Genomic DNA, 11,175 nt, shown 5'->3' on the forward strand with positions numbered 1-11,175 from the left:
CTGTAGGTTTCTTGTGAAAGATTTGTTTATATATAATAAATACGTGTTAAAATAAAATATAAAAACGTGTTATATTTTAACCATGCTGTAGGTTTCCTGTGAAAGATTTAACTTGTTTATATATAATAAATACGTGTTAAAATAAAATATAAAAACGTGTTATATTTTAACCATGTTTTGATTAAAAACACAAGGCACAGCGATGCGCATGAATCCCATCACATGGCGGTCTTCTGTCGTTGATCTGTTGAAGAATGGGTTGCTTAGCAACATCGTGATGCCGCGCCGCCAAACATGGCAGTCGAGATTAGCTAGAGAACATTGATTACACACAACATGACGAGCACATTTATTCATGCTCTGTGCTATTATATATAATTTGATTTAATTCAGGAGGTAGGATCGTTTGCGTTTGTTCAAAAGCAAACGCAGATCTTTTAAACATCTTGTACGCACACCTAAACATAGTCGCTTAGCAAGTATGCTAGCTAGTAGGCTATCTGGCTAGTTCACTTCATCTACAGAAATACTGTTCCTGGATTAACGGACATCTAAATCGATGCTGTTTGTAAATCGAGTGATTAATTTTATAGGCTTTATGGTGATCAGAGTGCTAGTAAAATGACTGGCTAAATCTAGTCTAGTTTCAGGATCGTGTGTTCGTGGACAGTAAAGCATCATCACCATGGTGAGTATCAACAACATATAATATAGTTATTATTAAGTTAACATAAAATGTTCTGAGCAAGCAAGCATAAATGTGGCTTTTATGTAGGCATTCTGTAGGCATAATTCAATATATGAATTCAAGAATTTTAAAAATGTGCTCACTACTTTTTTTACTTACAGGTTTACTGCTCTCATTAGTATTACTCTTTGAGCTAGTTATATCTTGTGACTGTAACAGTTTTATTATTATTATAACAACTAAACTTAATTAATCTAATGGCCTCCTTTATAATTATATCCATTTAAAATAGGTTATACCTATATTAGTGACCCTCACTTTTTGTTTTCTATAAAAACATTTAGCAACAAATACTTTGCGTTAATCTTGCCTAGTTAGGTAACTTGAATTCTTTTAAGTGCCCACACTATATGATAGTACAGTAGTTGAATGTTCCCCTGAAAAATTAAGACATTACAGTAGTAAACATAGTTTTATAGTTTCATAGGAAAAAAATTTCATTTAGCTCGGAAGCATTAAATTGATAATGTATAGTGTTACAAAATATTTCTATTTCAAATAAGTGCTGTTCTTATTATCAGCATTGATAATAGTCAAATCAGTATATTAGAATGATTCCTGAAGGATCATGTGACACTGATGCTGTGGAGTAATGATGCTGAAATTTCAGCTTTGCATCACATGAATAAATGAGGTTATATAACATAAAAATAGTTAGTTAATAATATTTCACTATTTTTATTTAATTTCTGATCAAATAAATGAAGTCTTGATGAGCATACTGCAAAATTAAAAAGTCTTACTGACCATAAACTTTAGATTGGTAGTGTGTAAATAATAGTAGAGTACATGTAGTCCATGTACAATATACATGAAAGATTACAAACTGGAATAAATATTTATGTGTACACGTGATTAGAATAAACTAATAGAATTTCTCTGAACTGTTGTACATCCTGATAGCAGCATCTTGTTTCTGTTCTGAAGCTCTTGTCTCGGATCAAACCAGCAGTGGGTGGTGAAGCCTCCACCAGCTCGAATGAGAAGAAAAGGAAAAATAAAAGCAAAAAGATTCCAAGACTTGAGGATTATCTAAACCAAAGAGACTATTTGGGAGCCCTGACTCTATTAGAGGTACAAAAACAAGCACATTGGATCTCAGATTACAGCTCTATGATATTTACATGAACTCTGTAATGCCAGTTTCAGCGTAATGGCGGGGTGTCAGTGGAGCATGCAGACCTTTGGATTGGCTTCTGTGCCTTTCATTTGGGAGAGCACAAGAGAGCAATGGAGGTTAGTGAAAGAGATGGTAGATTCTGCAGACACACCAGGATGTTGGATGCAGTCAGTCATGCTTGACTAAGGAATGAATCACCTTTAAAGAGCGAGGCTGTGTGACATTATGGCTGTTTGTCATTTGAAATTAGTTGTTTGTAACATGACATATTCCTACTTGTTACTTATACTCAGGAGTATGAAGCCCTCACTCTGAGGCCGGAGTGTCCGGTGGATGTTTGGGTATATCTGGGCTGTTCGCTCTTTTTCCTGGGGCTTTATAAAGAGGCCGAGGAGGCGGCATCAAAAGGTTTGCCTTCACATACTGTAAACTAAAGGTTGGGGTCTGTAAGATGTTTTTGGAAGAAGACTCTTATGCTCACCAATGCTGTTTTTTCAAATACAGTAAAATCAGTAATATTATAATAATGTAAAATCTTAAAATGTAATTTATTCCTGTGATGGTAAAGCTGAATTTTCAGCATCATTACTGAAGTCTTTAGTGTCACATGATCCTTCAGAAATCATTCTAATATGCTGATTTTGGTGCTTAAGTAACATTATCAATGTTGAAAACAGTGCTACATAATATTTTTATGGAAACCGATTTTGTCAGGATTCTTTTATAAAAAAAGAACAGCATTTTTTAGAAATATATATACTTTTTTTTTTTTTTGTAGCACATCATCAAAAATTATCCTCTTAAGACCCGAGAAAAGATTTTTAGGAAAAAAATATTTTTTTTCATGTCTTTACATTGTTTAGAGCATTGTAAAGAAAATTATTTCACCAAAATATTATGTCCTCATATGAGGTCACATGGTCTCAGGAGGTTAAAACATGCTGTCTTTTTCAGGGCAAAATAAAAAAAAAAAGATATTTCGTTCATAAGTTATGCTATGTCCTCGGTAGAGTAAAATGGCCATAAACGGGTTTTCTCATAATATACAATGTATCTATAAACTAAATCTAATTTGCATATTAATGTGTTTTTGGGGCAACATGTAATGAAAAAAGAAGTGTAATAATGGGAGTAATATTTGACAAGATTTTCATAATAATATATAATATTTCATAGAATATTGAAACATAATTTCTTTCCCTATTCATTTGTTATGTCTCCCAAAATGCTAATAAACATGCTTTTAGTCCCAGTGTCCTCATATGAGGACATGTATGAAATCAACATCCTGTGAAATACACCAAAATATAATGTCCTCATATGAGGTCACATGGTCTCAGGAGGTTAAAACATGCTGTCTTTTTCAGGGCCAAAAACTCAGCTTCAGAATCGCCTGCTCTTTCATTTAGCTCATAAGGTCAGTTTTTCATAATATTTCGTCCCCTAGTTGACATTATTATGGTAGTGCATCTGATGATAATGATATGATCTGCTTTGTTCTTCTCTGTGAAGTTCAGTGATGAAAAGAAGCTGATGGGTTTCCATCAGAACCTGGAGGACGTGACTGAGGACCAGCTGAGCTTGGCTTCCATTCATTATATGCGCTCTCATTACCAAGAGGCCATTGATATCTACAAACGCATCTTACTGCAGAACAGGTGCTTCAGAACTACACCGTGATCGCATCAACATATGAACCAGAACCTTTGAGAAGACTTACAATGCATTTGTACAATAATATAATAGCATATGGAATGTCAACACATTCTTCCTACAGCACAGCATCAATATTGACAAATGATTTGTCTCTCTCCAATTCTGCAGAGACTTTCTGGCCCTGAATGTGTATGTGGCTCTGTGTTACTATAAACTGGATTACTATGACGTGTCTCAGGAGGTGTTGGCCGTGTATCTGCAGAGTATTCCTGACTCTACCATCGCCCTTAACCTCAAAGCCTGCAACCACTTCAGACTCTACAATGGCAAAGCTGCTGAAGTCAGTTACACTACTATGTTTTCTAGCATACACAAGATGAAAGTTGATGATTATGATCCTAAAGACAACTTTAATTGTACACTGCTGTTTAAAAGTTTGGAATAGGTAATTTTCTTTTTTTAAAGTCTATTTTTTAAGTCTAAAGGCTGCATTGATTTAATAAAAAATACAGTAAGTAGTGTAAATATTACAGTTTTCAATTGTAATGTATTTTAAAATGTAATTTTTTTTCTTATTATGCAAAGCTGAATTTTCAGTAGTTACTACTCCAGTCTTCAGTGTCACATGATCCTTCAGAAATCATTCCAATAGGCTGATTTGCTGTTAAAGAAACTTGCTCTTATTATCAATGTTGAAAACAACTGTGCCGCTTAATATTTTTATAGAATTAGGAGTCTGCATTTATATTAAGTATTTTTGTGTAACAATGCAAATGTCTTTACTGTCACATTTGATCAATTTAATGGGTCCTTGCTAAATGAAAATATTAAAATATGAATTCATTTATAACGTGATGTGAAAATAAAAAGTAAAATGCATGTGTGTTGACAATGAAAGGTGGTTTTAAGTTCTTTAATTAACATTTTTTTCTCCTTCTTGACTCTTTAGACGGAGTTGAAGAACCTGATGGATATCTCTTCCAGCTCGTTTCAGTTTGCTAAAGAGCTCATTCAGCACAATCTGGTTGTGTTTCGTGGGGGTGATGGGGCCTTGCAGGTTTTACCTCCTCTGATTGACGTCATATCAGAGGCCAGACTCAACCTGGTCATCTACTATCTCAGACAAGGTATGTCGATCAGGCGTACAGTGAGACTGGCTTATCAGGTTTGTTATTAACTTTGCCATCTCTCATTTAGATGACATTCAGGAGGCCTACAAACTCATCAAAGACCTTGAGCCCACCACACCCCAGGTATTTAGTCCTCCCTAATATTTATTTCTCCTTTTTTTACTCTTTTTATTTACTGTCAGTCAGTGACTGGATTAGAGTTTATAAGTGATTATAATGTGTTTTATCTGCTGGTATGGGATGTGATCGTCTTGGTAGTACCAGCATGAATGGACTGACAATGATAAACTAATCAAATCATATTTTCCACCATATGTGACCCTGGACCACAAAACCAGTCATAAGGGTCAATTTTTTGAAATTGAGATTTATACATCACCTGAAAGCTGAATAAATAAGCGTTCCATTGATGTATGGTTTGTTATGATAGGACAATATTTGGCCGAGATACAACTATTTGAATATCTGGAATCTGACGGTGCAAAACAAAATCAAAATATTGAGAAAATCGCCTTTAAAGTTGTCCAAATGAAGTTCTTAGCATATTACTAATCAAAAATTAAGTTTTTATATATTTACGGTAGGAATAGGAAATTTACAAAATATCTTCATGGAACATGATCTTTACTTAATATCCTAATGATTTTTGGCATAAAAGAAAAATCGATAATTTCGACCCATACAATGTTTTTTTGGCTATTGCTAAAAATACACCCAAGCGACCTAAGGCTGGTTTTGTGGTCCAGGGTCACATATATAACCATTTTCCATCTTCATTTGTCTGCCTCACATGAGAATCGATGTCTAAAATACATTTTGGGTCCAGTGATATCATTTTATCCTCTGGTGTCATTCACAGGAATATATTCTGAAGGGGGTGGTGAATGCTGCTTTGGGACAAGATATCGGATCGGTTCGTGAGGTTTATTCATATCAGATAACAGTATTCCCTCTCAAAGCCTTTGCGCATGTTTTCCAAAAAAAATTCCCAAAACTATGTTCTCTTATCTTGTTATATGTTTGTGTATTTTTACAGAGGGACCATTTAAAAATTGCCCAGCAGTTTTTCCAGTTGGTTGGAGGCTCAGCCAGTGAATGCGGTAACATCATTGTTTAGGCTGACAATAACAATATTAGCGCTGGTTCAGCAGCCGGGCCCCTGTGCTTTATGTAATGGAGCCGGTGACAGAGTTTGTTTTCTTGGCACAAACTATGCCACATCCTAGACTGAAAATGGCTCTCAATTATATATCCTTTCTATTTTACTACAAAATGTAATTTGCACCTGACATGGTGAAAATGAAATATTATTTTCTAAATATTTTTTATTAAAATGGTGTTTGTCCCTAATGTAGGAACGCAAAACCGTCATTTGGAATCCAAAATTGACCATTTGTGTGATTCATGTTAAACCGATGAGTGCTTGAAGCATGGCACTGTGTTCATTTACACGCGAGCAGCTGATGTTTTCAGTGTCTCAGAGCGGCTCGGTTTGCAGTAACCGCTGCTCCGCACAAACGTCATCTCCCCAAATTTGTTATGAGAATCTGTTGTCAACAAAACAGAAGCTTTGAGGTCTATCCTTTTATTTTTGTTTTCTGCAAAAAATAAAGCTCTGTGGTTTAACGCTTGACAAGAGAGAACTTAGGACAACCATGAATATTAGTATTGCAATTTTACTGTTGTTCTGTAAAATAAAATAAAAAGGCATATTGAATATAAGTGTAACAGAGAGTTCTGTAAAGAAAAGAAATAAATTATATATTTAATCTCTGTGTAACATTGCAGTTGACACTACAGTCACCAGCTGACCGGCAAATAGCTTTATTTTCTCACCAATTTATTTATTTATTTATTTTAATTAGGCACTTGTCAAGTGTTCATTTTGTACCTGTTGGATTTATGAATTTACTTATTTATCTACTTATTTATTTATTTAGCTACATAGCACATAAATAAAATGTAGGTTTAGTACATTAGTTTCACTGAGAATGCATTTCCCTTTGCCCTGGACATGTGAGACACATTTAATGATCTATTTTCTTCTTATAAGACACAATACCCGGCAGGCAGTGTATGGCCTCTTGTTTCTTCCTGCTGAAACAGTTTGAGGATGTGCTTATATATCTCAACTCAGTCAAGGTAATACACATATCAGAGTGTTTGGACTTGAAGCAGAAGCATTAAAAACATGGTCCCACTTTATATCAAGTGGCCTTAACTACTATGTACTTACATTTAAATTAATCATTTGGTACAATGCACTTATAGTGTACATAAATGTTTTTACATTGTATTTATTTTTGAAAAATATCTGCATGTAATTACATCTGTAATTAATTTCTGTAATTACATTTATAATTACACTGTTGACCCATCCCTTACACCTTAACCCACCCTTAATCCTACCCAAACCACCAAACCTGTCCCTAACCTTACCTGTTTCCCACCTCAATAGCAGCAAAAGTGTTTTGCAATACAATATGAACACAATAAGTACATTGTACTTATTTTTTGATGTAAGTACATAGTAGTTAAGGCCACTTAATATAAAGTGGGACCGCATCAGCATCAAACATCTATCTCGCTTCCCTGCAGAGTTACTTCTACAACGACGACATGTTCAACTTTAACTACGCTCAGGCCAAGGCTGCCCTGGGAAACTACAGGGAGGCTGAAGAGGTACAGAACAACCGTGGCTCAGTAAATATGATTTAGGAACCATCTGCAAGTATGACTAAATCTGAATTTAATGTGAACAGGTGTTCCTGCTCATCCAGAATGAGAAGATCAAGAATGATTACGTTTACCTGAGCTGGTTGGCACGCTGCTGTAGGTTCTCCTATATGTCTTTGAAAGTTCTGAACCATGGCCAACAGATCTCCTGTTCTGGGCTAGTAAAATTCGGTTTTGACTTTAAAGAAGATGAATGACTGGAATGACTGGTCTTTGGGAGCGTCTTTTACACGTCAGCTCTTTTTGATGAGTCATTTCTGTAGACGCATGAGACCTCTCGCTGTCTGATGTCATCCTCCCTCCTCTGTTCTAGACATTATGAATCAGAAGGCTCGACAGGCCTGGGAGCTCTATCTGAGACTGGAAACCTCATCTGACCCTTTCAGCCTCCTGCAGCTCATCGCAAATGACTGCTACAAGGTTCAGATTCTGATTTAGCCAGTCGTGACTATAAACACATTTTCATTCATATATCAGCTGGGTACTAATTGCTTTTTAATAAAGGCTGTAAAGGCAGTGTTAAAAACAGTAGAGTGCTAGCCATAGTGGAATAACCATTTACACATACGTTTGTGGCCGTTGTTTCTACAGCCCTGATTCTGCTTGTTGTGTCCCCCACATGGTTTTCTTCTGAAGGTTTCATTCGATTATTTATATTTCAGATGGGGCAGTTCTATTATGCAGCTAAAGCGTTTGATGCTCTAGAGAGACTGGATCAAAACCCTGAGTACTGGGAAGGGAAGCGTGGAGCATGTGTCGGGATCTTCCAGCTCATACTGGCAGGCCGAGAGTCCAGGTATGAACCAATGACATGCCTGAGGAATGAGGTGATAAATGCAATTCAACAGCTTTTATTATTTGGTTCAGATTATGAAACTAAATTCTTATTGGTTTAAACTAGACTATTATTAGTTCTACATTTAATCCAGTAAAGCCATATGAAATAATAGTCATAAAAAGCTTTTTTTTTAATTTTATTTTTATTTTTTTTAATGGAACAGTTTATTGAACCTTTAGACAAAATATTTTTAAAATTTCATATCTGCTTTTTCTGGAGAATCATATTTGATACACCAGGCTTTTATGGCTCATTTAGTATAATAAAGTGAGAAATAAAGAAGTCACATTCGAGGAGGAAAAAACACAGCTGTTTTATTCAGGCTTAAGCCGTGCAAAAATGTGCAATGTGGTGCAGTTGCTATATTTATATGGCCAAAAAGATGACATTCTGGTATCTTTTAATTTCGGGGCAAAACAATACAATTCAATACTATGATGACCGAGAGATGTACAAATAAACATTCCTTAAAAGCCTGATGTATCATATTTGTACTCGTATTTAAAAAAAAATTAAAAAAAAGATCTGTGCATAATCAATTAACAATTAGTTGCTTCCATCTAATAAGTGTTCATTTTGAGATATCACTAACAATATAAAAATAATTTTTATGATTGCTATATAAAAATCAGATTTAAGATTTTAGGACAAAAAAGTCACATGTACCACAACCTGAAGGTAGACCGTTTTAGAATTACTTTTACTTTTTTTTTACTTGCTAAAAGAGTATAAACTATCAATCAGACGACAAAGGAGTGTAGTAAACTGTGTACAACAGGTTTTTCAGCAACGTTTTGATCATATTGATAATTTAGGGGCCTTAGAAATGTATCAAATATGATGCAGTAGACTTTATAGGGTTAAAATAGACAGCCGTAGCTCACCCAAGTTTTGCAAAATTCTGTTAAATCATCTTTAACTCAAGAGAATGAGCTTTTGACCTCTGCTCATGTTTTCTATGTTTATATTTTCTTTTTTTTTTATTTGCTTTGTTTTCAGAGAGACACTGAAGGAGGTTTTGCCAATGTTGAGGAGCACTGGCAACCCACAAGTTGAGTACATCATCCGCATCATGAAGAAATGGGCCAAAGACAACAGAGTGGCTCTCTGATCGCATTTACAAATGTGCTAACACAGCAGTAGTTATTATTGGATATTTATGTAAAAAAAAATTTTTTGTATGGTATCCTTATGCTTGTTCTGTCAACAAAATATGTGATGAGTACAACAGTTAAGATGCATCTTAGAAAGAAAAAAAATCTCATGCTCTTATAAAGCTACAATAAGTGCAGCCACACTAAAACATTTACTTAATTATAAGAATTATATCTTTTTTTATTTTTATTTGCAGTTGTCAAAAAGAGAAAACTATATTTACAATGTATCCATGTCAGTGAATGTTTTCTGTGAGATGGGCAATGCAACAAATTAGTTTATATCTTTTCATACTTGAGGCAACATAAGCCTTTATTGTTTTGTCTTGGAAACAATAAATGTCTTAATTTGACAGGTTTTATACAATTATATACAGTGCTATGAAGATTCATCTGTGTTATAGTTATCTAGCTCAGGCATGATATTTGTACACCTTTAGAACAAGTGATATCAATGACTAAGGCAATTAAATTGTTTCAAAACAGGCTGTGACAATCTAACAGAAAAGATTAGAAAAATTAATGTTATCGCATCAAAAAAGAAAAATGAATTATATTGAATTGTTATTGGTAACACTTTACAATAAGGAACCAGCTGTTAACATGAACTAACAACGAGGTAACACTTTATTTTAAGGTGTCCTTGTTACTCATATTACATGTACTTACTATTATAATAACAATTAATTATGCATAATTACATGCAATTAACCCTAAACCAAACCAGCAGTAGTTATTATTGGATATTTATGTAAAAAAAAAAATTTTGTATGGTATCCTTATGCTTGTTTGTCTGTCAACAAAATATGTGATGAGTACAACAGTTAAGATGCATCTTAGAAAGAAAAAAAATCTCATGCTCTTATAAAGCTACAATAAGTGCAGCCACACTAAAACATTTACTTAATTATAAGAATTATATCTTTTTTTATTTTTATTTGCAGTTGTCAAAAAGAGAAAACTATATTTACAATGTATCCATGTCAGTGAATGTTTTCTGTGAGATGGGCAATGCAACAAATTAGTTTATATCTTTTCATACTTGAGGCAACATAAGCCTTTATTGTTTTGTCTTGGAAACAATAAATGTCTTAATTTGACAGGTTTTATACAATTATATACAGTGCTATGAAGATTCATCTGTGTTATAGTTATCTAGCTCAGGCATGATATTTGTACACCTTTAGAACAAGTGATATCAATGACTAAGGCAATTAAATTGTTTCAAAACAGGCTGTGACAATCTAACAGAAAAGATTAGAAAAATTAATGTTATCGCATCAAAAAAGAAAAATGAATTATATTGAATTGTTATTGGTAACACTTTACAATAAGGAACCAGCTGTTAACATGAACTAACAACGAGGTAACACTTTATTTTAAGGTGTCCTTGTTACTCATATTACATGTACTTACTATTATAATAACAATTAATTATGCATAATTACATGCAATTAACCCTAAACCAAACCCTAATCCTAACTCTAACCATATAGTAAATACATGCAGTTAATTTAAAATAATTACTCAGTACTTAAATTTATAATTACACTGTAACAAGGAACCTTAAAATAAAGTGTAATCAAAAATGAAAATCTTTTTATTAATCTTAGTTTGTTAATTTGACATTTACTAATACATTATTAAAATAAAAAGTTGCCTCTGTTCATATTATTTAAAGGACCTGAGCTAAAATGAAACAAAAATAGTATTTTTATTCACTTTAAAAAAATATTAATAAATACTGTAACAAATGTATTGTTTATTGTTAGTTATATTAGTTAATGCATCAA

The 11,175-nt window shown here is 33.7% G+C and overlaps 1 protein-coding gene across 2 annotated transcripts; it reads left to right on the forward strand.

Moving 5' to 3' along the window:
• The first annotated feature begins 221 nt into the window (after positions 1 to 221).
• ift56 (intraflagellar transport 56) lies at positions 222 to 9,978 on the forward strand. Of its 2 annotated transcripts, none has more exons than XM_016510514.1 (17): positions 222 to 688; positions 1,676 to 1,822; positions 1,892 to 1,984; positions 2,162 to 2,276; positions 3,236 to 3,285; positions 3,381 to 3,526; positions 3,693 to 3,864; positions 4,474 to 4,651; positions 4,722 to 4,777; positions 5,514 to 5,576; positions 5,691 to 5,754; positions 6,708 to 6,796; positions 7,253 to 7,336; positions 7,417 to 7,486; positions 7,704 to 7,810; positions 8,053 to 8,186; positions 9,228 to 9,978. In XM_016510514.1, exons 1-17 carry the CDS (start codon positions 686 to 688, stop codon positions 9,337 to 9,339), a joined length of 1,683 nt encoding a protein of 560 aa, XP_016366000.1. In that variant the 5' UTR covers positions 222 to 685; the 3' UTR covers positions 9,340 to 9,978. The 2 variants fall into 2 exon arrangements, with proteins under 2 accessions (XP_016366000.1, XP_016366001.1); XM_016510515.1 differs by having other exon boundaries at positions 223 to 688; positions 5,514 to 5,567.
• The last annotated feature ends 1,197 nt before the right edge of the window (positions 9,979 to 11,175 follow it).

Source organism: Sinocyclocheilus rhinocerous, unplaced genomic scaffold (genome assembly GCF_001515625.1).
Source record: "Sinocyclocheilus rhinocerous isolate Xijiao unplaced genomic scaffold, SAMN03320098_v1.1 scaffold1285, whole genome shotgun sequence".
Lineage (NCBI taxonomy): Eukaryota > Metazoa > Chordata > Actinopteri > Cypriniformes > Cyprinidae > Sinocyclocheilus > Sinocyclocheilus rhinocerous.